The 27,785-nt window shown below is 37.8% G+C and overlaps 3 protein-coding genes across 6 annotated transcripts in view; 2 read left to right on the top strand and 1 right to left on the bottom strand.

The window, feature by feature from the left end:
* LOC115410269 (myoferlin-like) overlaps nucleotides 1-12,416 on the top strand; it is a 30,905-nt gene extending 18,489 nt beyond the window's left edge. For 2 of the 4 annotated variants that reach the window (XM_030121840.1, XM_030121839.1), the window contains 29 exons: nucleotides 198-312; nucleotides 563-665; nucleotides 886-1,028; nucleotides 1,236-1,406; nucleotides 2,393-2,486; nucleotides 2,580-2,657; nucleotides 2,793-2,974; nucleotides 3,127-3,285; nucleotides 3,488-3,589; nucleotides 3,672-3,833; nucleotides 4,615-4,780; nucleotides 4,865-4,941; nucleotides 5,096-5,155; nucleotides 5,812-5,823; nucleotides 5,924-6,022; nucleotides 7,649-7,777; nucleotides 7,897-8,052; nucleotides 8,147-8,238; nucleotides 8,347-8,517; nucleotides 8,619-8,767; nucleotides 9,555-9,694; nucleotides 9,795-9,883; nucleotides 9,964-10,059; nucleotides 10,240-10,381; nucleotides 10,517-10,616; nucleotides 10,801-10,994; nucleotides 11,233-11,342; nucleotides 11,475-11,622; nucleotides 11,822-12,416. In XM_030121840.1, coding sequence (XP_029977700.1) covers nucleotides 198-312; nucleotides 563-665; nucleotides 886-1,028; nucleotides 1,236-1,406; nucleotides 2,393-2,486; nucleotides 2,580-2,657; nucleotides 2,793-2,974; nucleotides 3,127-3,285; nucleotides 3,488-3,589; nucleotides 3,672-3,833; nucleotides 4,615-4,780; nucleotides 4,865-4,941; nucleotides 5,096-5,155; nucleotides 5,812-5,823; nucleotides 5,924-6,022; nucleotides 7,649-7,777; nucleotides 7,897-8,052; nucleotides 8,147-8,238; nucleotides 8,347-8,517; nucleotides 8,619-8,767; nucleotides 9,555-9,694; nucleotides 9,795-9,883; nucleotides 9,964-10,059; nucleotides 10,240-10,381; nucleotides 10,517-10,616; nucleotides 10,801-10,994; nucleotides 11,233-11,342; nucleotides 11,475-11,622; nucleotides 11,822-11,860 — 3,478 coding nt within the window. In that variant the 3' untranslated portion in view covers nucleotides 11,861-12,416. The remainder of the gene's footprint in view (nucleotides 1-197; nucleotides 313-562; nucleotides 666-885; nucleotides 1,029-1,235; nucleotides 1,407-2,392; nucleotides 2,487-2,579; nucleotides 2,658-2,792; nucleotides 2,975-3,126; nucleotides 3,286-3,487; nucleotides 3,590-3,671; nucleotides 3,834-4,614; nucleotides 4,781-4,864; nucleotides 4,942-5,095; nucleotides 5,156-5,811; nucleotides 5,824-5,923; nucleotides 6,023-7,648; nucleotides 7,778-7,896; nucleotides 8,053-8,146; nucleotides 8,239-8,346; nucleotides 8,518-8,618; nucleotides 8,768-9,554; nucleotides 9,695-9,794; nucleotides 9,884-9,963; nucleotides 10,060-10,239; nucleotides 10,382-10,516; nucleotides 10,617-10,800; nucleotides 10,995-11,232; nucleotides 11,343-11,474; nucleotides 11,623-11,821) is intronic. The other 2 variants (XM_030121842.1, XM_030121841.1) reach the window with 1 other exon arrangement.
* A 145-nt stretch (nucleotides 12,417-12,561) lies between these two features.
* Nucleotides 12,562-18,339, bottom strand: aarsd1 (alanyl-tRNA synthetase domain containing 1). The gene is made up of 12 exons (XM_030121843.1): nucleotides 18,214-18,339; nucleotides 16,115-16,243; nucleotides 15,802-15,961; nucleotides 15,613-15,670; nucleotides 15,372-15,528; nucleotides 14,690-14,806; nucleotides 14,283-14,413; nucleotides 14,130-14,196; nucleotides 13,850-13,941; nucleotides 13,642-13,696; nucleotides 13,469-13,563; nucleotides 12,562-12,930 (listed from the first exon to the last, which is right to left on the bottom strand). The coding sequence occupies exons 1-12, from the start codon at nucleotides 18,250-18,252 to the stop codon at nucleotides 12,792-12,794; spliced, it is 1,239 nt and encodes a 412-aa protein (XP_029977703.1). The 5' UTR covers nucleotides 18,253-18,339; the 3' UTR covers nucleotides 12,562-12,791.
* A 2,562-nt stretch (nucleotides 18,340-20,901) lies between these two features.
* Nucleotides 20,902-23,834, top strand: ptges3l (prostaglandin E synthase 3 like). Its single transcript, XM_030122026.1, has 7 exons — nucleotides 20,902-21,037; nucleotides 21,193-21,306; nucleotides 21,422-21,488; nucleotides 21,601-21,699; nucleotides 22,188-22,277; nucleotides 22,905-22,967; nucleotides 23,045-23,834. Exons 1-7 carry the CDS (start codon nucleotides 21,003-21,005, stop codon nucleotides 23,051-23,053), a joined length of 477 nt encoding a protein of 158 aa, XP_029977886.1. The 5' UTR covers nucleotides 20,902-21,002; the 3' UTR covers nucleotides 23,054-23,834.
* Nucleotides 23,835-27,785: the final 3,951 nt, after the last annotated feature.

The following is a 27,785-nucleotide window of genomic DNA, read 5'->3' as shown; positions in this document are numbered from 1 at the left end:
GTCGGATGTTACCGAGCGGTTTCCTGCAGGATTCTTCAGATATTATAAAAACAACGCGAAATACTGAAAAACGGCCAAATTCTGTGGCACTTTTAAGGCTTATTAGCCCCTTAACTGTCTGGCACTTAAAGAGTTAAGTATTGCTTGTTGAGTACATTTGCTCTTCATATAGACATGCTACATGTGTTTCGTTTTAGACTGCTAACAGAAGCTGATGCAGGACACACTGAATTCATGGATGAGGTCTTCCAAAATGAGACGCGCTTCCCCGGTGGAGAGTGGAAAGCTGCCTCTGAGCCCTTCACCGATGTGGTGAGAACAACGAGCTCCTATGCAAATACTGTGCACAGGGTGACACATACACCACAACTCTTTTCCTTGTCTACTTGGTGCAGCTTGGCACATTAGATGAACATTCATTAACTTAAATGTCATGATTATTTCTCCTTCTTCAGTAGAGATTCTTCTGATAGAATAGTGACTATTAAGTTGTCCTATTGCAGGGCGGACGTGTAGCATCAATACATGTAAGAACTACCAAACTGAGATATTTTATTGACAGAATGGAGAAAAGAGTCGCAACCCTGGAGAATTTGAGTGTCCTCCTGGTTGGATGTGGGAGGACGAGTGGACGGTAGATGACAACAGAGCTGTCGATGATCAGGGTGTGGACATTTTCTTCACATCTATACACTAGCATGTTTCAAGTTCTAGAGTAATTTATTAACATACCTAGTTTGCAATGTTTGTTTTGTAAAGCTCTGATTCACTCTAACTTTCTTGCACAGATGAATTTCATTACAAAACAATAATCTGTGATCTGTAGTCCATATTTTCCTCTAAAGACCTCTAAAAAGCTCATATGTTTGTATTTTCTTTTTTAAGGGTGGGAGTATGGAGTGACCATTCCACCAGATGACAAGCCTCGGTCCTGGGTCTCTGCGGAGAAGGTTTACCACGTCCACCGCAGGAGACGACTGGTTCGACCCCGGAAGAGGGCCGCAGTTCCAGCAGGATCAGCTGCAGAGGTACTGTAGAAGCCGGGTTATTTATATAATCATCACTCATATGAAGCTATTGAAGGTTTTTGAAAATGGTTTAATTAAATGTAATTTTTATAAACACAACTCAGATTATGAAGAAATTATTACTGACTCTATCATTTTGTATTACTGATGAGTCCACCTGCCTTTTTTTAATCTCAAATCAATGTTTTGCTGCTTGTTGATTCACAGAGGCGGGACCAAGGTGATCCAGAGGGCTGGGAATTCTCTTCTCTGATTGGATGGAAGTTTCACCAAAAGGAGCGTTCATCTGACACATTTCGTCGAAGGCGCTGGAGACGGAAGATGGCACCAGAGGACCGTCTGGGAGCATCTGCTATCTTCCAACTGGAGGGGGCGCTTGTGAGTTATGAATGTCAAAGTAATGTTTTGCTGAAACCACTTTATGTTTTTAATGTGAATCTGAATGTGGTTTCACCAGGACTGATGGCAGATTTCAGAACAAAGGTTACACAACAAAAGATGTATTGGAAATATATTTATAGGCTAATTAAAAACAGCTGAAAAGATTCAAAATCATGCACATGATCTATGTCATAGGTGGCAAAAGAACACACTTTATTCACTCATATAGAAATGTACAAGTAGGGTGTAAACTGGACCAAAAAAAAAAGCCTTTTGAAGAACATTTTTGCTGGCTGTATTAGTGGAACTTTAACTGAACATCACATACTGACAGTGCAATACTCTTGATATAATATTTATCATGTCAAATTATTAAAACTGATATTTTAGTAGCCTTTCCTTTACTCCAATGTGCAAACCAGTTTTTAATGTTAGAAACAGAACCTGAAAAATTCCAACAACCTTTTCTTATTGTCAGTTTTGTCTTTTTAATTTTTTTTGTTTTGTTGCATCTTTTATGTATAATTTCTTTGTTTGACCTCATCTATACTGTTTTGGCTTTAATGTGTTCTCACTTTGATATGCAGTGATGCACACACCAACACAGCTCTTTGTTGTGTTGGTCTTGATGATATGAATGTGCAGAGTGACATAAACTAAAGCCAAAGCCATGCCTCTGTTTTTGAAAATGTAATTTGAGAAAGCACAGCTATTTCTGTTGAAATGTGACTGAAAATACCAAGTTGTCAGAAAAAGTAGTTAATCTAGTAGAGTTTTCACTTATCTCTACTATTACTGTCCCGTCCATGATCTGTGGGCAAGGACAGCAAAATCTCAATCATATGTATCTAAAGGCAAGAACCGGATCCAACCTCACTGAGTCACTGACAGCCAAATATTTGTTTATGCATTAAACACATCTACAAAGCAGTGGTGTGTTTTCACGTCAAAGCTTTAAGGTGTTTGGTTGTTTCACTTCTCAGGGTATTGATACTGAGGAGAAAGAGAAGGGTTCCAAAGGAGACACCACCAAACTGTTTGGTGCCAATACACCCACTGTGTCCTGCTCCTTTGACAGTGAGTCAACACAGTCACACACACATATGAGTAATGGTAATACGCAGAAAACATACATTCAGCTTTCACTTGTATTTCTCCCCTCCTCCATAGCATCATACATGTACCATCTTCGTGTCTATATTTATCAAGCAAGAAACCTGGCATCTATGGACAAAGATAGTTTTTCTGGTAAGAACCAACTCTGACAAACATGAAGCACACAATCAGATCACTTAATAAATATTAAGAGGTTGAAATGATTGTCACTGTGGTAACTTGGAAATGAGATGAATATGAACTCCTCTCCTTTTATTTACTTCACAGATCCATATGCACACATCTCCTTCTTGCATGTCAGTAAGACAACAGAGAAGCTGCAAGCAACACTGAACCCCACCTGGGACCAAACTCTGATTTTCAATGATGTGCAAATTTACGGAGATCCCCAGAGCATTGCTAGCCGCCCTCCTGATGTTGTGATGGAGTTCTATGATCATGACCAAGTGGTAGGTTGTGATCGATTTTTCAGATTTTCCAGCATTTCTTTTTTTATTTATTTATTTTTTTTTTATAGAAACACGTGTTACCTACTCAATGGCTGTCCTTAATGATCTCCTCAACCTTTTCTAAAAATGTAAATATTCTGTCATTTTTCCAGGGCAAAGATGAGCTGCTGGGCCGTAGCGTTTGTCGCCCAATGGTGAAGCTAAATCCAGGAATGGAGCAGACACCTAGACTGCTGTGGCATCCCATCATCCAGAAGGGCCAGAGGGCAGGGGAGGCACTGGTGGCTGCTGAGCTCATCCTTAAAGACAAGGTGTGGACTGAAAGCAATGGGAAACCAATGACTTTATAGGACTTTTGAACATGACTGCCACCTGTGGTGGCACAGAAACCTGCACTAGAAAATGCCAAATCCATACATTATTTTCATTCATACAACTGCCTAACCTTTATACATCATCCTGTGCAGTTCTAAACATGAACTTCCAGATGCTCACCTGTGTCTGTGTCTGTAGTCAGGTGAGACAGATCTTCCTCTAGTTCCCCCAAAGAGAGCAGAGAACCTTTACATGGTTCCTCAGGGTATCCGGCCCGTGGTGCAGCTCACAGCTGTGGAGGTAGCGCACAACCTCAGTTTATGCCAGAATATAATCATATTGTTGTATATGATGTGTCTTAATCCTTCTTTGTATTTCTCAGATTCTAGCCTGGGGTCTGAGGAACATGAAGCCTTTTCAGCTGGCCTCAGTGTCCTCACCCAGCCTGGTGGTGGAGTGCGGTGGACAGCGAGTGGAGTCAGCTGTCATCAAGAACATGAAGAAGAGCCCCAACTTCCCCACCTCAGTGCTCTTTATCAAAGTGGTAATAACATCATTACACAAGATATTGAATAGGGACAAAAATACCAGCATCAGAAGTCATACCAAATTATTGAATATACATAAATCCTTTAATGAAGTGTGAAAACACCCTAGGTTTTCTGATAAGATATAAAGTTAATATATGTTACATTTATGCATGAAAGAATCTAAAAAAGACATTTCCCTGTTATAGATTTTGTTGATTTATGCACTTTAACCTCCTGACACCCAGCTACGGGTTTTCTGTCCACATTTGTAGACAAGAGTTTCACAACTTTATACAAAAAAAGAAAAGAAAACTGTCCACCACAAAGGACATTCCATAAAAATTGTAAAAACTGCATCTGAAAAAACTGTTGCATCATGATGTTTCCAATATAGGCACTTATTTAATAAAAAACAAAAAAAAGCTTGTACTTTGCTGACATTTCCTGGGTCTTAGGAGGTTAAATACACCAGACTGTTTCAAATGAACTGTCATTTGTCAATGGCATCTTATGACCTTTACTAAAATTTTTATTTCTTATTTATGCTATTTTCTAGAATATCACCTTATATGACCTCATTGTACTTCCAATATTGTCTACATACATTATTTTCTTATTGTTTTGATTGAGAGATATCTAGTGGCAGAAATTGCATACTATGTGGTTAATATACTGTTTCCTCAATTTTTAGTGATAAAACATATTACAAATTGAATTTTCTTTATTGAAGATGTTTTATAGAGTTGTATACATAACTGTGGGTTGTTCTGGATTTACTCTACACCATGAATTCAGCTTCTTCCTAAGGATGAGATGTACACCCCTCCGATTGTGCTGAAGGTGATCGATCACCGTCCGTTTGGCAGGAAGCCTGTGGTGGGTCAATGCACCATCACCTCTCTGGAGGAGTTCAGATGCGACCCGTATGTCATCACTGCAGAAGGAGCCATGTCTTCTAAAAGTATGGAAGGATACAAAAAATTATCTGCAGAATTATTACACTCCCACAAAAGCCTCCTACTAATGCTGTACTTGCTATCAATAGTGGCTCTGATGGCGGCCACCCCTTCCAAACATCTCTCTATTAACATGGAGGAAACAAGACCACTTCTAGAAGCTCAGGTAACTCTAGCTTTGCAGATAGTTCACATAGATTTACTGGCATCTGTATGTTTCTGATTCGCCTTTAAAAATGCACATCACTATGTCTCTTTTTCACTGACAAGTACACAATTTGACTCTAGTCAAATTTGACCTTTATCACTCTGGCTTTCAGTTTATGTACAGCATGTCGGCTGCTGTCGACAAAATGGCTTCTCCCACTTCCTCCCACTTTGTATGTATGGTCACTTATTGTAGCTTTCTAATTCACAAGGCTGGGCACCAATTACACTGTAGAGACTGCTCAATCCACAGCCTCAGAGTAATATCACAATGCCATTAATCTATGTGGCAAATGTCACAGCTGTGATTGTACGTCAATAAATCTGCACGCATTTAATGAGCACAGTGAATTAATACTGTTTGTCAGAGCAGGGGCGCAACATGCTCAGCATATATTATGCAGTGTCATGTATACATATGCAGTTCTATGCTATGGCTTCATATGTGATACAAATAATACTATATGCTGGACTCTTGAGTAAGGGAATTACTTTTCAGTAAAATCAGTGTGTAATTGCTTTGATCATAATTGGAGGCTGATGTCTTTCATGCAAAGTTCTAATACAGATGGACCAAATAAAGGCAGGGCTGGTTTGCCTTTAGTTCCTTTTAGCAAATTTTGCATCGCCCATGGTTACGCCCTTGTTTTCCAGTTCTTTCATCATCACTGAAATTGCACCTGGGATCTCTTTCTCCACTTTTCTTCACAATAATTCACTGTTTCACTGGCCTGTTAATACTTGTAGTGCACTGTATGAATGTGTTCATACAATTATGTTACTGTCTAATTACTTATGATTTTCTCTGTGTTCTCTTCCTTTTCCAAAGCATGTAGAAAAGGTGAGAATTCAAGAAAAATGAATCAATTAATCTTAATCTGCATACACTTTCCTCCTATTCTTACTGCATTTAATTTAACACTAAGCAATTCAACCCTTAGGAAAAGGAGACAGTTGACTGGTGGAGTAAATTCTACGCTTCAACTGGAGACCAGGAGAAATGTGGCCCTTACCTCAAGAAAGGATATGATACGCTTAAAGTAAGATGAACGTTGTGTGTGTGTGTGTGTGTGTGTGTGTTTTATTGTGAATTAAGCGTGAGGTTTCTCCTCAGTGCACAGTGGTGGAATGTAACTTGTAGTTTTTACTGAAGTACAAATTTCAGGTGCTCCTTTCTTACTTGATCACATCTATTTATGTATCTAAATACTTGGGCTCTACTACATCTGAGAGACAAATGTTGTACACTACTATTTGTCTAGCAAAGTTAAGGGTAAATATTTCATTATGTGTTAAGAAAAATTATCCTTCTGAGGCTAAATAAAAATTTTTTACCCAAAAATGTTCTTGTATTATCTAGAAAACGCATCACAAATATGGAAATACATCTGTTTTCTAACACGTTAAAAGTTGACTTTTTAAAGATAAAAAACAGGAAAGCCAAACCTATGATACACATTTACTACTTGTTACTAAGATTATAAGTGGAAAACATACTTGTACTAGAGGATTTGAATATACAGGGTGTCCCATAAGTCTCCATACATAGGAGACATAATACATTCCATACATATACTGAACAAAATTATAAACGCACCACTTTTGTTTTTGCTCCCATTTTTCATGACCTGAACTCAAAGATCTAAAACTTTTTCTATGTACACAAAAGGCCTATTTCTCTCAAATATTGTTCACAAATCTGTCTAAATTTGTGTTAGTGAACACTTCTTCTTTGCTGAGATAATCCATCCACCTCACAGGTGTGGCATATCAAGATGCTGATTAGACAGCAGGATTTTTGCACAGGTGTGCCTTAGGCTGGCCACAATAAAAGGCCACTCCAAAATGTGCAGTTTTATCACACAGCACAATACCACAGATGTCACAAGTTTTGAGGGAATATGCAATTGGCATGCTGACTTCAGGAATCTCCACCAGAGCTTTTGCCTGTGAATTGAATGTTTATTTCTCTACCATAAGCCATCTCCAAAGCTGTTTCAGAGAATTCATGAAGAAGACTGTGCAAGGAAAATGGTGGTCACACCAAATACTGACTGGTTTTCTGACCCCCCTGGACCACCCAATACAGTAAAACTGCACATTTTAGAGTGGCCTTTTACTGTGGCCAGCCTAAGTCACACCTGTGCAATAATCCTGCTGTCTAATCAGCATCTTGATATGCCACACCTGTGAGGTGGATGGATTATCTCAGCAAAGGACAAAGGAGAAGTGCTCACTAACACAGATTTAGACAAATTAATGAACAATATTTGAGAGAAATAGGCCTTTTGTGTAGATAGAAAAAGTTTTAGATCTTTGAGTTCAGCTCATGAAAAATGGGAGCAAAAACAAAAGTGGTGCGTTTCTATTTTTGTTCAGTGTATATAGTTCTAACATGTATTTCTTTATATTTCTTCTTTATAGTTCTTCAGCAGACATGCATTGAAATGTGTTCCCAACAAAATGGCAGTCAAATAGAGCATATTATGTAAATAAAAATGGTTTATGTCAAGAAACGTTTATTTTTCCTATGTATGGAGACTTATGGGACACCCTATAGATGTTTTTCTTGTGATGGTGTGGTTTTTTTTTTTTTTTTTGGGGGGGGGGGTATTTTTTTTCTTGAATAAATGATTTTTCTTTCACCACTGAATGTGTTCTTTCAGGTGTATGACTCTGATTTGGAGAGTGTCCCAGAATTCAAAGGTCTGACTGATTTCTGCGACACCTTCAAACTACTGCGAGGCAAGAATGAAAGTGGGGATGATGACCCTACTGTGGTTGGAGAGTTTAAGGTAGTTTCAACCCATTACAGATTTGGAGGTTTTTAGTAGTAGCTAATATTTGTTGTTTGAAATAATGTTACATTTTCTCAACCAAACCAGAAAACTAATGGATTGTGTGTGTCCTTCAGGGTTCATTTAAGGTGTACCCTCTGTCAGATGACCCTGGTGTTGCTGCTCCTCCCCGCCAGTTCAGAGAACTGCCTGAAAGTGGTCCTCAGGAATGTCTGGTTAGGATTTATGTGGTTCGGGCCATTGATCTTCAGCCCAAGGACAACAATGGCAGAGTAAGAATGAATCTGTAAAACCAGCAGAACAAGTTGAATACACATCGACTGCTCCACTTATTCTGATTGAATTTGGACTGTCTCTTCTGCTCAGTGTGATCCATATATAAAGATATCCCTGGGAAAGAAATCAATTGATGACCAAGACCATTACCTGCCCAACACCACCAGCCCAGTGTTTGGAAGGTAAACACTATGTATAAACAGGAATGAAAACACTGACCCAATAACAATGACAAAACAGAGAGGGAATCAGTGCATCATTAACCTTTTCAAACGCTGGTTTTTGTTTAGGATGTTTGAGATGACATGCTTCCTGCCCCAGGACAAGGACCTGAAAATCTCAGTGTATGACTATGATCTCCTGAGCCGAGATGAGAAAGTTGGCGAGACGGTGATTGACCTGGAGAACCGCTTCCTGTCCCGGTACAACTCCTACTGCGGCCTGCCACAAACCTACTGCATGTAAGAATAATACAAGGAACAGTCAGTTAAAAGATACAAGTGTAAATGTTCTTAGATACATCCCGTCAGGCAATTAACTTTAATTGTTATATTAATCACAGCACAGGGATCAATCAATGGCGAGACCAGTTAAAGCCATCTCAGATCCTGGACAACCTGGCTCGGCTTAAAGGCCTGTCCAGACCTCGAACTGAAGACAACGGCACATCATTGACCTTCAATGGCAAAGAGTATACACTGGCTGAGTTTGGTAATGTCTGTTATTACTATACAGTGATATAAACAAATATGATAGACTCTAATTGGGATTTGAGTAAGTAGTAGTTTCATCCCACACTCAGCATCAGTTTAAAGTCATTTTCTCAAATGTCCAACATGTAGGTTTAAGACAGTTGAGCAAATACCATCAGAGGTATCTGTACATTTATTGTACAAAAATAAGCAGTCGCATTTCCATTAATGCAATATAACTTTTTGAAGTGTAAATTTTGTTTTTTTCTGTTTTTCATATTAAAGGGTTCTATGTTGGATTTTAAGAGGATTTTGCATTTGGATAATGGAATATGTCAATCAGAATTACGTGTTAGTCTGTGTATAATCACACAGAAAAGAATATCCTTTCCTTTTTTACTTTAAAATTAACCATTTAGATTCACACCTGGTTTCTGCTCATGCAGTCCACCATGTCCATGCATCATGATTCTGTAGGAAATTAGACCGAATTTCTTTTTCTTGTTTTAAAGGATATGGCATCTTATTACCATCATGGAATTACCTCTGAGTGTGTCCAGATTGGACAAACCAAACACTGGCAGTAATGAAGGTTTTTTTGCTGCTTCTGTAGGGGAGGGTGGGGAGTCTATGAATATGCCACTTGTTGTGACAAAATATGACACACTGAACATTTAAAGCTTAAGTTGATCAGATTGTAGTCAGACCTTCTGCCTGAGCCTGTTCAGTCACTGCTTAACACACACATGATGACTTTGTTAAAACATATTGTGTGTGATGACTGGATCAAATATTCTCACATTTAGAGGGCACCAAGGAAATTCATCAGCACCTGGGTCCGCCCCGAGAACGACTCTGTCTGCATGTGCTGCGAACACAGGGTCTTGTCCCTGAACATGTGGAGACCAGGACACTTTACAGCACCTTCCAGCCAAATCTGTCTCAGGTTAGACGTCTTGACTTGCATACAGCGATCTTTACAGTACAATCCCCTTTTAATATGGCTCATGTTTAGCTCTGTATAAGCCCTACATTTGGCTGAATAGGGAAGGCTTCAGATGTGGGTGGACGTTTTCCCCAAAAGCATTGGCATTCCTGGACCTCCCTTTGACATCACACCACGGAAGCCTAAGAAGTAAGTGTGGGACTCATCGATAGTACCTGTGGTTAAAACATATACATAAGGTGTTTACATCATTATGTTCGGCTGTGAAGGTATTTCCTGCGTGCGGTCATCTGGAACACCACTGATGTCACACTAGATGAAACCAGCATCACAGGAGAACACATGAGCGACATCTACGTCAAAGGGTATGTAACACTGTAACTTCAAACAAATGTTTAAGTAAATTTTGAGTCTGTTTTTTACAATGGTATGTTAGTTGAACTTTATATTAATACATTACTCTACATTAATAGTATACAGTCAGCCTTAAATCAGTAATAGAAGTATAAAATGCTTTGAGTAACTCTTGTTCCTGCATGTGTCAGGTGGATGCCTGGGATGGAGGAGGACAAGCAGAAGACCGATGTCCATTACAGGTCTCTGGACGGTGATGGCAACTTTAACTGGAGGTTCGTCTTTGAGTTTGAGTACCTGCCTGCGGAACAACTCTGCCTCGTGTCCAAGAAGGTAAACTTTTAGTATTTTTAGGCAAGTGGCTAAGAAGAACAATGACGTCACAGTGGTAACAAATCTTGTAATCATGTGCTGATAGCACAGAAAAAAAGTGTGATGTAAAATAAACATCCTCTATTGTCTTCACAGGAACACTTTTGGAGTCTTGATAAAACAGAATTCAGGATTCCCCCCAAGCTGATTATTCAAATATGGGATAATGACAAGTTCTCATTGGATGATTATCTTGGTAAGCAACCCCTTTTTTTAATTGTAGGAGAGATGCACACATTTTTAGACAAATACAAGTACCATGGTTTAAACCTTAATGATCCCAGTATTTACATAACACATACCGAGTAGGTTATGTAGACTGAAACATCTGCCTACAGGTAATCTCTGTTAAATATGAAATCTCTGCCCTGTCATCTCAGGTATGGTGGAGCTGGATTTGCGTAACCTGGTTCCCCCTGCCAAGACCCCAGAGAAATGCTCCCTGAAGATGATAGATGATGTGGAAATGGGCACACCACACAAGATGGAGCAGGCAAAGTCTCTGTTTGCTCAGCAGTCTGTCAATGGATGGTGGCCTTGTTTCATTGAACAGGAAGGAAACAGGGCCCTGGGTGTAAGTATGGATAATATTTCCCTACATTCTGGGGGATACTGGCTTGTTAAAACATGATCTATTGCATAATTCAAGCTGCATTAATAATACGGTGCGAAATGAAGCTTCATAATGAAATTTACAGTCATTCATAAATAAATGATAAATTATGAGGTCTGAGTGCTAGACTGCTATATTTTGATTATTCTGTAATCATCAATGGCGCCCATTGTTAATGAAGATGTAATCACGTGTATAGGGCAAAGTGGAAATGACACTGGAGATTGTAAGTGAAGCAGACGTAGATGAGAGACCTGCAGGAAAAGGCCGAGATGAACCCAACATGAATCCAAAACTGGACCCTCCCAAGTAAAAACCTACATATTTGCACACATAATTTCAACCTCAGCGATGAAGATATAATGAAATATAGCACTGAAGTAAACACATGAAGCTGTAATATCTAACAAACCTCTTCCCTGTTTTCTTTGAACATAACAGACGCCCAGAAACCTCCTTCTTTTGGTTCACCAACCCATGCAAGACCATGAAGTTCATTGTATGGCGAAGGTTCAAGTGGCTCTTCCTTGGTCTCCTCATTCTGTTAATAGTGGTTCTGTTTGTGGCCATCCTGTTGTACTCTTTACCGGTAAGTAAAAACATTTAGTACAAGTCATCTGACATCTAAATAAGAGTGTAAATATTTGATCCATTTCTCAAATCCAATAATGTCTACACTGAATGCACATAAACTATCACTGTTTTATATAAAGGCTGTTTACTTGTTGTGCAGATGGTTTATGTCCACAGAAAACAACATTCTAATTGCTCTTTTTTGTCTTTTTCAGAACTACATCTCAATGAAGATAGTCAAACCAAATGTCTAAAATAACTCTGGAGGACAAATCCGCATCTGCAAGATTACAGGAACTGGAAAACCACTGCAAAATGAGTGACATGTTTTTTTATGCTTTTAATTGAATGGGATGGGAACTATGCACATTTGCACTATATATTTACACACTTACTTTACCATAAACACTCGACCCACACTGCACTATTGTGACAGACAAAACCATGAATGCTTAGAAAATAGAAATCCCTGTGCACTATCAAGTAATCTCATGGATACATTTTACAGTCTCCAAAAGTTGGACAGATTGACTCTTCTGTGGTGCTTTTAAAGTGTCATTTGTGGTTATTTTTTTATGGATCGCACAATATTTTAAGTGTTTAGAGTAGTCTAGTATACTTGGTGTAGAGAAGACCAAAAAACCCAAGTATTATATTGTAAAATGGTTCTATTCGATTGGATTAATGTACAGGACTTTCTATTTTCTTCTCACTCAGAGCAAATGACAGTTAAGTTACCACCGGTGTCAAGTGTGCCTGTGTTTTTGTATGTTCACATATCTTGTAAATTAAAAAAATATTAAGCTTCAATGACCATGAATTGTCTTCTTTTACTAGAGAAACCACTGGTTAATGTTTGTAAAATGGAAGTGAAGTGAAGAATAATGTTTAAGTCTCTTCATACAGGTCCATGATGTCATTCAGTATTACCAAAAAAATAAACCTGATCATGAAAGATGGAGGATTTTTCCAGTGAAATTTTAATTTATTGCCACAGTACATGAAACTCAACATTGACATATGTACAGCGCATGTTGTACCCACATACCAATATATACACTGGTAAAAATTTCTCTGGATGTGTGCACCTAAATGGATGTTAAAAAACATGAATATTTAAGAAGGACAGGAAAAAGTACCCTACAGTCTATGGTTTCCATTTGCTAAATAGAAGACATTTCATATTTATTCTTCCTCTGAGGTGTGATGTGTGCAGTGCTGCTGGAGGAAAGCCTCCACCTCCTCTCTACGAGACAGACTGTTGGCTTTGCCTTGAAAACGCCCATTTTTTCCAGCTCCCTTCCCTTGCAGCATCTCCAACACACTGGAAAACACAGTAACAACACTGTTGTACACCAAACTTAACTGCAACTGACTCATAGTAAGTACAGGGTGTCCAAAAAAGTTTGACATTTCATCACCTAATAATTTGTTTAAATTTGTTAGCTCTTTTTGCTCAAAAAAAGTGAAATCATTTCTATTGTTGTGCTTTTAGTAATAGACATGCTGTTTACTGCAACAGAAAAGCCATTCTATGTGTATTGAAGTACGCCCAAACTCAGCCAAATGTGAATGCACAATGCAAATTTGTAACAAAAATTTCATAAACAAGCACCAACAGGAAAGCAGATTTGGACAGGGCATCCAAGAGGAAGGCTGTTTGTCCAGAAAAAAAACCTTAACCCCAGAATTTTTTGTTTGAAATTTGTAGAATAAAACATTTTATGTCCAAAATAAATCCTCTTGAGTATCATTTCTCCTGACCATGTAGTCACTCCGATATGGACATCTCAAATGATGTCAATTTTTTTGGGACACCCTGTATTACCATTATAACCTGATAGAATAGTGGTGTGTCTTACCGTGGTCCCAATTCAGCCACTGGTCCACTGGGTCCAGCCAGTAGAAACAAACCGGGTCCCTTCTCCTCCCCAACAGTGAGAAAAACTAATGTTTCCTGAGAGCACACAAAATGACTCAACCAAACTATTTAATTCTTTATTCCAAGCACTTAGCTCTAATGTTACAGTCTTACCTCAGTGTTAATTTCATTGGCAATGATATTCATGAACTCATTGTCACCCTCTTTTCTGTGGAGAAAAAACACTATGCATGATATTGTTTCCTTTGTCAAAAATATTTTTAAGTGTCTGTGGTGATATCTAAGACAAAGGTACTAACTTTACAACAGAACACAGGTTTAATGTAGAATGATAATAAAATGGCCTGAGCTTGAATCTTACTTGTGGAAGCTGAAAAAGTTTCCTCTCTGTGGATTGTTCTTAAAGTTCTGAGCAATTAGCACAGCCATGTCTCGTAGTATGTTCAGGTTAGTCTGCCAAAGACATTTTATTTTTATGATGGTTAGTGGTGCAATTTGTTATCAGGCAGCAAACGACTCCCTCTGCTGGCAAGCAGCGGGAATTGCACCTTTATTATATTATCAAATATAAACAACACGAGGAGCCATTCAGCCACAGTCACTAAGAATGAAGTGGGAGGAAAATGATTAAATAATCTTACTTTCTGGAGCAGCTTTACAGACTTCTGTAATTTGTCCACTGCCTCAACGTGATCATCAGGTCCAGTTCTGTGAAACAAAATCAAGTAAATCACTTTCTAAAAGGTTTCTTTAGGTCTTCTTCTATGGTTGAGTGGTTCAGACTGTGGTCTTACTTCAACAGAGACACCAGTGAACGCTCTGTGTTGAAGCTTTTCTCTGTGTACTTCAGTACCCGGTTTCCTGCCAGGAACAGCAGGTTGGTTTTGTTTTTCTTTCCTTTCTCAGTCCCCAGTAGTTTTATTACCTAAAAGGAAGATACATATAATTAAAGCATATAAATATTTTTTCTGTCATAATGCTTCTAACATTTTAATGTTCTTAATCTTATTAATGTCAGATTAAAATAAAATGTTAGAAAAAAAACTTTTAATCAGGCAAACATTAAAAACTGTGTTTACCATGACAACCTGACACTGGTAGGGGAAAGATATCCATTATTACTGTTGATTTATAGTATGATGTTTGTTACAATTTAATGGCATAAATCTTAGAATGAATTCATAAGGAGTACTTATTGTACCTGTAAATGACTCAGGTTAGACACATGAGTTCCGCAACACATATTGGCATCGACTCCCTCGATGTCAATGATCCGAATGGGCCCTGCATGGTCCTCTGGCAGCCCCCGACTCCTCACCTGATTCAAACATTCAGCACCATGATGATCATAGAAATATTTTTTATTATGAATAACTTCAGTTGTGTTGTTGTTTTGCACATGTACAGAGCTGAAGAAATGTATTATTTATTCCACAGCTGCCCTAAATTAACAGCATTGGTTATGACTAAAATACTTTGTGTTTCTATAATGGTTAATACGTAGTAGTATGTAGAAGCTCTGTAACCAAAGTAATATTTTTATTACAAAAAATTTAATTCATATTGTTGACCATGAATTTTCAAATCTCCTGTTTTACAAAAAAACTGAAAAAATAGTAAAGTACATTTTAATTTATGTCAAATTATAGTTATTCACTTGCATTCCTAAACATAATAATTAGTTTTAGTGGCTGAATGTTATGCTTGATTGAGCCAGCTCATGTTTTGGGAATAAAAAAGGTGAATTCAGTTTCAAATGCCTGATCATAATTGTAAAACGTTCCCATTAAAACACTATGATGCTGGATGATCTCTGAGACAAACAGGGAAAGGTGGGCCAATAAATTTGTTAAACACTGTATGTTCAGTATCTACATGTGCACCTTTTCCACAGCTGGGTCATCTATAGAAAGCAGCTGAACAGTGACAGGGGTCTGGCTTCTAATCTTCTCATTTACAGCTTCCTCCAGAGCTTGGAGCTGATTAGGTTTCACACATGGAGTGTCCAATTCAATGGTGCTTCTCTGACGTCCCAGTTCCCTGGAATGAAAAGACAACACGGTCATACACAAGTCAAGATGAGGAGAGAGGTAAGGGAATTCAGGTTGATAAAGGGCGTAGTACCAGGATGTGGTCTTGTATCCAAACATTGTATCTGCCAAAGCTGTGATCAAATGTTGACCTTCAAATCAGGAAGAAACACTCAGCTTATGACATAGAAAAAGGCTGATTGACATACACAGATGTGTTACAGTGACCTCATATCACATTAAGAACACACACATGTCCTCTCACACATTCAGTAGTCCTCACCGGAGTGCTGCTGCATATGATCAAACCTCCTCTCCCAGTCCACCTTCACATGCACCTGCTGACCCTCCTGCAGTGATGAGCAGACAAAGTGTACAGCTTCAGGACCAAGTCTAGTCACCCTCAAAACTGGGATGTCTCCGATCAGTCCGTGATCATCCGGCTGGAGAAGAGCAAAACAACAAATAGAAAACGATAAATGTGAATGCGTCTGGGGCTCAGTGACAGCTTTCTGAAAAGCAGCATGTAAACTCTTAGCTCATCCCCTGTTTTGATGTAGAAGCTCTTTAACTCTGATTATGAAATTCCTACTTACTTGACCCCCACCCTCTGGGAACAGGATCGTGTCCTGGAGCTTCACATTGAAACCCTTGACAGTTTCTTTCTTCCCGTTGATTTCTTGTTTCAGCTCGGCGGGGCAGCAGGATACTACAGATGTGACAAACTACAACAGAACCATTATAATAACTGTTACATAAATGGACTGTTACACAGTTTTAAGAGCATACTGACACAGGGTTGAATCTAACTGTTTATGTTTATGGGTCAATATATAATTGAGGGACTTTTGAAGTCCATAGGATATATCTTGTATACATCTTTATTAAAAGTAAAAAAAAAAAAAACAACAAAAAAAACCCTCATGTTTGTTATGTTCATTATGAACATATCTTTTAAAATTCCATGATTATTTAATTACAGAAAAAACTAGAAGCACTCGGAGAGCGCAGACCTCCGCCAAGGCTGATCAGTGCCCCGCCCCCCCCCCCCCCCCCCCCCCCCCGTGGGCCCCCCCACGCCAAGGAGGTTATGTTTTTGCCAGGGTTTGTTTGTCTGTCTGTCTGTCTGTTTGTCTGTCCCTTAGTGTGCAACATAACTCAAAAAGTTATGGGCAGATTTTGATGAAATTTTCTGGGCTGCGCCCCCCCCCGTGGGCCCCCCCACCCCCGATCACCACCAAAATTTAACCATTTCTTCCTTATCCCATTTCCAACAAACCCTGAAAATTTCATCCAAATCTGTCCATAACTTTTTGAGTTATGTTGCACACTAACGGACAGACAGACAGACAGACAAACAAACCCTGGCAAAAACATAACCTCCTTGGCGGAGGTAATCACTTATTAATAAATCATTCATTATCTGAACCCACTTCATCCTCACTAGGGTCATTGCTGGAGCCTATCCCAGCTACTTATGGGCAGTCGCCAGTTCATCGCAGGGTTGTCATATTAATAAACTAGAAGCACTCTGAGAGCGCAGACCTCCGCCAAGGCTGATCAGTGGCCCCCCCTGTGGGCCCCCCCACCCCCGATCACCACCAAAATTTAATCATTTCTTCCTTATCCCATTTCCAACAAACCCTGAAAATTTCATCCAAATCTGTCCATAACTTTTTGAGTTATGTTGCACACTAACGGACAGACAAACAAACAGACAAACAAACAAACAAACAAACAAACCCTGGCAAAAACATAACCTCCTTGGCGGAGGTAATGATTAACAAACAATTAATAAATTACTAGATATACTAAAATGTGAACTAAATAACTGTCTGAATTTAATAACAACCACCTTCTAATAAGCTAAACAATAATACAGTGAGCTTATTCAAAAACTGTTTCGATTGTTTTCTTTTAAATAAGTCGAGATAATCATGAGATATTTCTTTTTAGGCACTATATCAAATTTTATATGGAAAACAACAAATAGCATTTGTGTCAGATAAATCACTTTCAACTACGTTACCCATTATAAAAACACCTCTCAAGGAAGTGTGTTAATTCCAAATCATATGACCTGCTCCACATGTCATTTCGTCCTGAAGAAAACACTGGCAAGACTCCAAGATCTGTTCTTTCTCCTCTTTCTTAGGTATTTAACATGAAGCAGTGTGTGAGTCAAGTGTGTATTTATCACACTCTTATGTCAACACTGTTACTACAATATCTTTATAAATAACTTTCAATTTTACTCAATTGTATACATGATATTTAGAAGAATATTTCTGTAAAAATGCCATGTGGTGTTATGGTTATGTTGATTTTAGGCCTGAAAACAGCAAAAATGTTAAATATACCTGTCAACTATGTTACCCTGCTAGGGAAACTCAAAAAGTCCCTCAATTATATATTGATCCTTATCATATGGCTGCACAATTTAAATAACACCAAGAACTTATTTACACCCCCAAAACACTATATATATATTCACTATATTAAGTGGAAGACAATGCAATGAATAACAAACCCAGGGTTGTCTGGACAGTTACTGGCTGCAGCAGTTGGGTAACTACTGATCTGTTAGTGCTTTAGCATGGAGTTAGCAACTATGCTAACCTCTACTGCAGGACACGTTTCTTGCATTTAATTCGCATGCTTTTAAACTTTTAAACTGCATAAATCACTGAAATACCTCTTTCATATAGCAGTCCCGTTGACACTGAAATGCCATTCTGAAGAATTTCTATGAAAACCTGAGGTCTATCATACGAGATACTAAAGTTAGCCTGAGTACTTTGCTCAGAGGATGCAGCTGTCAGCTTAGTACGGCAACCGAAAGAGACCAAACAGAGCTACTTCGACTTTGGATCAACGCAATCCCTTTGAAGACGAAGAAAATACCTGTGATTTACATTCACCAAATAATTATGTTATCTTGCAGCCAAACGGGAAATTTCGTTTGTAATCATAGTTATCACAATGAAATGCCAAAAAGTGTAAAAATAAACAAACAAAGCAGGTCACAACAAATAAAACATTAATCCAACAGAACAGAGTTGAAGTGTTAAAACAGAGCACAGGAACCAACACTAAATATCATATATGTAAGACAGTAGGTGTTTAATTAAAGGATGGAGTAGAACTATAAATATGAAACTGACAGTTTTTAAGGTAACATATAAACCTAACCCATAATCACATACTGTTGCTTAATACAAAAAAAAGGACTTTTTCTATTTTATTCCACAGTTCTGATGTGTGGATATGGTATATCCTGTCTTGTCTTACACACAATGAACACAGTTCTGTGGATGGGCTGTTTGACGTAGGTGCTCTCTGTCATTCAATCAGAATAACTGAATCAGAACCTATTATGTATTTGTACCTGAATAGTGGAAACAGGATGATCTGTCGTACAAATGTAGATGTATTCAGAAATAGATGCTGTTGAATTGGAGGGCAGGAGGATATTCCTTCATCTTTTAAAAAGGATGTTGCATCTTGAAAGGACACAGAGAATCTGTCTCCATCAAGCTCTGCAGCATCCCTTTATCTCTATGTCCATCCTGGCTGAAACATCAGCATCAATGCAGAAAAAAGCTGCTGCACTTTTTCTGGTCTTGTGTTCAACTCAACTCCAGTCAGCGGATGGTGTCACATCCAATTTCCAAGCACTGATTTTAGGGTGTAGTGTAGCAAAATCAACTGGTTGTGTCAGTTACAAACCCTCAGTTAGCTGAAATGGCAGAGTTTTGGGTCCAGGAACTTTAAAAAGACAGGACATCTGCTGTAGGGCAAATATTAGGTCAAGTTCCCAGTGTATTCCACTGAAGAACACATGGATGGCTCCAAATCCTCATGATTTCTTGTCTTTATTTTGTCATCACTGCAATGCTCCACTATGCTACGTACGACTATCAGTGACAAAAAAGCTGCCAGTCATCAGCTGGTACTTTGTAAACAATACACCACCTTGTTTAGCCGCACTTGTACAGTTTCAGAACACTGTAGATGGGTGCTTTGCAAGTACATGCAAGATTCTTGTTATTGTGGATCTTTGGTTTAATCTGAGCTTTAGATAGATGAACATCCACATCAGTTGGTTCATTTTTGAGTTTGATCACCTCCAAAACAGAGATGCAGGTTTGCCCATCGAACTCTGGCTCTGATGAACCCATGTCGTCTGATGAAGTCACAGCACCGGCCTCTTATGACAAACACTCATGGGTGTCTTCTGATGAAGCTGAGGCTGCATACTCTAATGAAGACACACCAGCTCTTAGGGCAGTGTTTTTCAACCTTGGGGTCGGGACCCCACATGGGGTCACCTGGAATTCAAATGGGGTAGCTAAAATTTCTAGTAATTGATAAAAATAATACAAAAAAAACTTACGAACAAAAAAAGATGTGGTGAGTTGACAGACAATCCCAATACTTAAAAGACATGACAAACTCTGAAGCTGAAACTGAAGCACTGTAGTACTGTTTATCTTTCAAATGTTCATTGTGGTCGGTTTCAGATGCTGCAGCTCTTTCATAATTCATAGTTTGAGTTATTGTTTTTTCCATATTAATTGTCAGCCTTGTAAATACAAGCTGGACTGACTGTATATATCCTGACCAAGGAAAATAAAATTCTCACTTTGTGCAGTAATCTACACCTGGCTTTTCTGCCTCCGTCCATAATAATATACATTGTGTGGCCTAAATGTCCCCTAAAATTAATATTTATTTGCAACATAGTACATGATCGAAAACAAATTAATTTTAGGATAAAAAGTCTCCGTTTTGAATGCCTGGGGTCATCAGAAATTTGTGATGTTAAAATGGGTCACGAGCCAAAAAGGGTTGGGAACCGCTTTCTTAGGTCATCTGATGCAGTTTGGAACTTTCACTCCTATGACGAGACAATGAGCTACTGGTCTTCTGTGTCTTCAGAGTCCATTTCCAGTCCATGTTCCTGCCTGTGTCAGAGTTCTGTGTCTGAATCCATGAACTCAAAATAAAGGACATTAGTGACTTTCACCCCAGTGTGTTACATGTAGGTTCTCCATTCTCCACTACCCCTTACAAACCCATTATATTTCTCTCATTGTAAACAAAATATCGACGTAGTTCAGTCTCCTGTGTGTACATTTTCAGTACCACTCGGTTTGGGATCTCCCAGCCCCCACCACCATCAGGGGACATTGAAATTTAGAGATCCCAGAAAATGCATCTGTTTTCTCGAGAGTTCCACTCACAAGCCATAAAGGGCTGGTAAATGGGCTGTGGCAGGCAACCCCACCCCCCAGCCCCACTCCCACCCCCTCCCCCAGCTGCTGATACTAACTGCTCTATAAATAGTAGTAGAAGCCCTGGCAGCTCCATTAGAGAACACAGAACACATGAGTGTGCCACATGTTTTCTAGTCTTCAAGGCAAAAGAGTGACATATAGTGATTTTTAAGGTTTGTTTGTTTTGTTTTAGACAAGAGTTAAAATGAACAAGGTCAAAATTGTCAGGCCAGAGGAGAGGTAAGTTCTGCAAGTTTGTCTTTAAGTAACAACAGTGTGCAGCATGTACTTTTTGACTAATCCATTTACTTAAGAAAGGATTTTGCTCTTTGAAAGACTAATATATTTGATAACCATAGTCTATAATGTATAATCGTTTCTTTATATCTCAACAGCCAGCCAGCACATGCAATATGGTTTGACAGAAAGAAATATGTCACCGTCAACTTCCTGGTTCAGAAACCTAAAGATGTCCAGGTTGATATCCAACCAGACAAAATGATTTTATGGTGAGCGCCATTTTTCACTTTCTTGTGTAACGGTTTTTGCAAGGCTGTGAAATGTCAGTGTGTATAAGTTGTACAATAATGTTCCCTTGACAATCCCTCCCTGTCTCCACAACAGCTGCAAAAATGATGTCGATGACGTGTTCTACAATGAGCTGCACTTCTTTGAAAAAGTCCAAATCCATGTTAGTGTCCAGCTTTTCATCTTCACTGAATAGTTTATTTGATTATGGTGCGGTGTTATTATCCTGTATGACGTCATATATAAAAGTATATTTGTCGTTTCATCATTTCAAGGACTCTAGAGAAAGAGTGTACGACCGCACCATCAACATCCTGCTCAGAAAAGTCAAGCCTGATTATGCATGGCCTCGTCTCCAGAGGGATGAAGCCAGGGTATGTATGTGTGTGTGTGTGTGTGTGTGTGTGTGTGTCTTTAAAATCATGAACTTGAAATAAATGAAAATTGAAAAATTATGTTTACACTGTATCTCTCTCTTAATATGTTACTTTTTGAGGAAATAATTTTTTGTTAGCATTAATTTGCATATTTATGTCTTTATGGAGCAGCATGAGTTGGTGAAAAGGTTTACTATGAGATTATTATGTACAATATTGTGATTTAAGTCTACTTGTTTGGTTCAACGAGGAAAATACACTGATGAAATTCAGTACAAAAAGAAATATCACAAGATTTGATGTTCAGAGTACATCTGTGTCTTTAAAATGGTGCAAACTTTTATCCATCTGCTCCTTTTGGAAACCTGAAAATACCTGTGATGTAGAGGAAATAATTTAGGTTAAGGCTTAAATTGTGTGGCTTTCATGGCACTTAGATGTATTCTTATTGTGTTTCTTTTATTATTTCCTTATTCTTTTTGCAGCCTAGTTGGATTTCTGTAGACTTTGATAACTGGAGGGACTGGGAGAATGAGGAAGATGATGGAAAGGAAGAGTACGACAGATACATGGATGTGAGTGAATGTGCTCAGGAACATACATTTAGAGTTACAGACTTTAACCCATAAAGACCCAAACAACCACTGGAAACCAAAATCATCTACTGATCTAAACTGTTTAATACCTGTTGATCCACTAATCCTATCAATCCATGTAAATAATTGGTGTAAAATGCAGTTTGTCATCTTTTCATGGTCATCAGATATGACGCATTTGGACATTCAGAGACTCTGTAGTGAAGTTGGAAACACTGTTTGATCAATGACAGTGGATGGACTCACTTGGTTTATGCTCAGTTAATGATATATTTTGCTAAAAAAGTCACTTTTTCTTCAGTTTTCTCTATTTCTAATATAATAACCCTCAACTTTAATCTGAACCTTTATCAACATCTATATGATCAATAAATTAAATTATAGGAAAATACCTGATTTTCTTAAAAAAAAAAACAAAACAGAATGCTAATATTAGAATAAATGAGGATAAATCACTTAAGAAACATTAAAAACAGAGAAAAATTCATTTGGGAACTGCCACAAAAGTAGCACTGGAACTTTATGGGTCTTTAGAGACTGCATGTAATTTTTTTTCTCTGGGGCTTCGACAAGTGGATTTAGACGAGTGTGATTTAACCTTTTCAGATGATTCAAGAAATGGCAAGCAGTAACAAAGGAGCAGCACCAGATATGGGTGATCTCAGTGATGTAAGTATAGACTTTTAATGACAAATAATAGCTTCATTTTACAGGTCTGTTGACAATTTCTTCTTTTTCTCTTGCAGTCTGACTGAGTCTTTCAGAGCAGTCTTCTGTATGTTGGACATCTCTTGGACTTTTTTGCTCTGGATACTACAGACAGTACTACGTTTGCTAAAGCTTGTAATATTTGCAGACAATTTAATACAATATTGTTCAAAATGTTATTTTTACATATGTGATATTTTCTATGTGGTTATTTATTGACAAATGACACTATCATAGCATTGTTCAAAGTAATAGTAATTTAAAAAATGCATCAACTATGCTTTGAAAATTGTGTTTTATATTGTTTGGAGTGATGTTATTTATGTTTTATGAGTTTTTGTAGGAACATGGCTTAATCATGATTGAATGGTGCCATCTCCTGGATATATATTTCTTTATCTCCAGAAGATTGTACGAGGTCACAGCAATCCACAGACAGCAGCCAACTTAGAATGCTTTTGTGGCAGCCACTATTCTCCTCAAAGTTGAGGGGGATTTACCCCCTTCCAACATTTCCTGAAGGAATAGGAGGGTATCATGAGTGGTGCAGGAGAGAGCATCCACCTGTCTCCAACCACACCATGCCTGAGACACTTCCCTGTGGTGGATATATACTGTTCTAGTTGATGAAGCCAGAATTTCACATTGAAATTCTGAAATTAGCAAATATTATGATCTGGAGTAAAGTATTTTAAAAAATTATTCAGTGAGAGCAGAAAATAATATCACACATATAAAATGTATATGCCATTTGACACATAGAGACCCAGACAGCCACCACTGACCAAAACCCTCTGCTGATGTAAACTGTTTAATCCCTGCTGAGCCACTAATTCTATCAATCCATGTAAATAATTGATGTAAATTGCAGTTTGTCATCTTTTCATGGTCATCAGATATGACCGATTTGGATGTTCAGTGGCTGCGTAGTTACCGTGGAAACACTGTCATCTTCTACAACACTGATGCACCAGTAAAACCCATGGGGTTGGATCAATGACAGTGGATGGACACACTTGTTTTTACATTCAGTTAGCAATGTCTTAGCAGAAAAAGTAATTTTTTCTTCATTTTTCTCTGTTTTGATATAATTTGAATTTACTCTGAGTTATTATGAACATCTACATGATCTGTGAATTAAATGTAGTAAAATACATGATTTCCACCAAAAAATGCAAAATGCAGACAATATTATTAAAAAAAAAAAAAAAATGGTGATAATTCAGTTAAGAAAGGTAGAAATAGAGAAACAGTCACTTGGGAACTGCCACAAAAATAGCACTGGGTCTTTATGGGTTAATCCACCTCTATATGGATACCATTAGTTGCATGAAGCACATCCAGACGGTGCTGGATTTGTTTCCATGTTGGCTGTATCATAGTAAGAAATCCATGGTAATAATATCTGGTGAAGGAGGTGTCCAGGGAATTGGACCATCCCTTCCAATTCACTGGTCTGGAAATGTTAGATTTAGGAACCCACCAACATGCAGTCCCCAATGTGGTGGTGCACCATACTGGATTCTTTAGTAAAGAGAGCGCAGATACAGGAAACGAAAGCGTAAAATGCTGTTGGACCAATTCAAGTTGTTGACTCGTGCCCACCATATACATTCGCTAATTCCTTATTAGTCAATGTCCACGTCATGCCTGACAGAAGCCCCTATGGTCCACAAAGTGTAAAAAAAAAAAAAAAAAAAAAAAAGGGAAAGTGTAAGTATGTCATAAAACCATGCTGATACATATCTTCAGTGGTTATATGGAAATTTGGGACCTATTCTAGTGGGCATACAGTGTATACCTGCATATCAAGTCGACTACACCACTGCATTTGAATTGAGAAAGTGAGGGAAATCTATCAGAACAAATTACATATGTACTTAGAATTCAGGGAGAGATATTTACAAAGAGATGGAGTTGCATGATTAAGCTTTTGGAAGAAGTGGTCACATACATGTATGTTTTTTGTCATTCATGTTTTGTTTGTGATTGGTTGTGGTCAATGTCTACCGCAGATATCCATTTTTTCTTTCTTTCTTTTTTTTTTTTTTTTTTTTTTCATGTGTGCCATAGGTGGATGTTTGATTGAATATGTTGATGTATGTAAAATGTCTTGTATATTTATACGAGCAAAACTAAATAAAAATTAAGTAAAAAAAAAAGGAATCAGTAATAAAAAAAAAAAGGTCCAAACTTTAATTAATCACTTCTGGAATGAGGCTTCAATTGGTAATTGTTTTAGTAGAAATTGGGAACTCTTCAAATATGAGGTATCCAAATATTTTACAGAGTTTGGGGCCTTATTAGTTATATCTAAAAAACTTGAAGAAACAAATGTGATTTCTTGAATAACTGCATTGTCCCAAATTTCCCCTGAAAACCTTTCTGAAAGGGACCAACAGGATGTAACAGTACTACAAAATAAATTAAATGAGATATATATACAGGGTGGGGAAGCAAAATTTACAATATTTTGAGGCAGGGATTGAAAAACAGTGTATGACCTATTAGTTTATTGAAAGTCATGAGAATTTATTTGCCACAAGAAAATTGACATAATAGAAAATGTTTTTATTCTATGTGTCCTCCTTCTTTCTCAATAACTGCCTTCACATGCTTCCTGAAACTTGCGCAAGCGTTCCTCAAATATTCGGGTGACATCTTCTCCCATTCTTCTTTAATAGTATCTTTAAGAAAGTCGACATTGCTGTGTGATGTTCTATTGGTAGCATGTTCTAAAACGCCCCAAATAGCAGAATCCAGAGGGTTTAGATCTGGGCTAGAAGGCGGCCATAAACATGATTCCCAAAAATTGTTAAAGTTGGATTTGTTGCTGTTGTCAACAAGTGTTTTGGTGTTCTTGTGTAAGATTTTAACTTCAAATAATATTTTACTGCATTTCTAACGGTCTTGTTGTCTACCTCAAGTTCAATTGCCATTTTTCTCATGGATTTGGTTGGATCCTTTAGGATTTTGGCTTTGAGAGCTTTAATAAAAGCTTTGGCACGTTTTTTGTTGCTTCCTCCACTTCCAGACTTTCTCATAATAGTTTTGCTCATAGTCATTCTCTTCTTTCCATTATAAACAGTCTTTATGGACACTCCAACTATTTTTGAAATCTCCTTTGGTGTGACGAGTGCATTCAGCAAATCACACACTCTTTGACGTTTGCTTTCCTGATTACTCATGGGCAAAAGTTTCTGAAAAGGTATGGATAATAGTGTTAGGTATGATTATGACATCAGTATATGTTTGGTTTCAAAACAACTGACGTAGTGCCTGCTGAGAAAAAAACAACTAAATGTTCATTGTGAATTTTGCTTCCCCACCCTGTAATGAAAACAAAGATTATTAGATCAAGAAGAAAACGTTTGGAGGAAGGGGAACAGAACACTGCATAATTTTTCCAACTAGAAAGAGCCTGTGGCAAGTTCGAGTCTATCTTAAAACTTAATATTAATGATGTTATTACTGATGACCCCAAAACAGTAGCCAACTAAGGTGCTACATTTTATAGAAATGTATATAATCTTATTATGAAAAAAATGACAACTTTCTTTTACATCTTACTGAAACAAAAACAATCAGTGATGACCAAAAAAAATTCTGCAATAACCACTCAACTCCAAATGAAGTCCTATCTACCATTAAAAGCTTAAGACTCAATAAATCTCCTGGGGTTGATGATTTAACATCTGAATTTTATATTACTTTTCCAGAACACCTGGCCCTCTTTCTCTATGCATTTTTTAGCTGAACAACTTTTCAATTCAGAAGATATTTTACTCTCTTATTCTGAATTACTAGATAAGTTTGGCATTTCTATACCTCCAAGGGAATATGGTTTTTGATGCTATCCCGTCTGGTGTGATAATGCTTCTCAAAAATTTTGCAGATCCTGAGCTACATCTGTTGAATTTGAATCCTCCTGACTCTGAAGTTGGCCAGATTTGTTTTTCTGGCCAAAACAGAGTAAACAACCGCAATATACATGGTTTATTCCAAAAGAATGTTGTCTCTGTTCCAAATGGGGTTTCTTAAGAATTCATTCCTAACCTGAAATGGAAGAAAATCTGGTGTCTACCCTCTAAGTATTTAATTATATACAGGATAAGAGAAGTTTCTCTCAAATCAATTCATCGTTTCTATCCTTGCAAACTGTTCCTACAACAATATAAAAAGGACACCAGTGTGGATGGCTCTTTTTGTAAGCAATCAGAAGAAAACTTATATCATCTGTTTTGGCCCTGTCCCTTCTCAAGCGTTTTCTGGCAAGATGGCTGCTTTTTTATTTATCATAATATTGATTCTGATTTTTCTCTTACTTATGCAAAAATGTTGTTTGGTATTTTCTCATATCCTGCTACCAAATCAGATCAATATTACATCATCAGTCTAATTCTGTTTCTACCAAAATATCATGTTCATAAATCTAAATTCTCAAATCACAAATCTTCTTTTTTAATCTTTAAAACTAAGATTAAACAATATATTTCAAGTATTCAAAACCACTGATTTCTTTAACACATATAATCTTTACATAAACTAATGTATTATTTCTGCTTGTATATTTTGTCGCCTGGCTGTGTTCTGTTATGTTCTGTTCATGTTGTATTAATGTTTTTTTGTATTCTTTATGCCCCCATTGTATTCTATATAACAGAAAATAAATACATAAGTTAATTTTTTTTTTAAAAGTCTGTCGCCCCCTGGTGGTGACCGGATGTCTTTAACAGGTTGACTTTTTCTACCGGAAATGCAATACTCCATTCTGTCTGT

Source organism: Sphaeramia orbicularis, chromosome 19 (assembly GCF_902148855.1).
Source record: "Sphaeramia orbicularis chromosome 19, fSphaOr1.1, whole genome shotgun sequence".
In the NCBI taxonomy this organism is placed as follows: domain Eukaryota; kingdom Metazoa; phylum Chordata; class Actinopteri; order Kurtiformes; family Apogonidae; genus Sphaeramia; species Sphaeramia orbicularis.
This window is presented reverse-complemented; position numbering and strand designations above follow the sequence as displayed.

What these genes read in the sequence shown, in the direction of transcription:
- aarsd1 (XM_030121843.1), bottom strand. Translation starts at nt 18,252, where the DNA reads ATGGCATTTCAGTGTCAACGGGACTGCTATATGAAAGAG. An exon ending in TCATATGCAGCAGCACTCCG is followed by an intron (nt 15,671 to 15,801) that starts GTGAGGACTACT and finishes CCTGATTTGAAG; the next exon opens with GTCAACATTTGATCACAGCT. An exon ending in CCAATGAAATTAACACTGAG is followed by an intron (nt 13,564 to 13,641) that starts GTAAGACTGTAA and finishes GTGTGCTCTCAG; the next exon opens with GAAACATTAGTTTTTCTCAC.
- ptges3l (XM_030122026.1), top strand. Translation starts at nt 21,003, where the DNA reads ATGAACAAGGTCAAAATTGTCAGGCCAGAGGAGAG. An exon ending in TTGAAAAAGTCCAAATCCAT is followed by an intron (nt 21,489 to 21,600) that starts GTTAGTGTCCAG and finishes CATCATTTCAAG; the next exon opens with GACTCTAGAGAAAGAGTGTA. An exon ending in TCCAGAGGGATGAAGCCAGG is followed by an intron (nt 21,700 to 22,187) that starts GTATGTATGTGT and finishes TTCTTTTTGCAG; the next exon opens with CCTAGTTGGATTTCTGTAGA.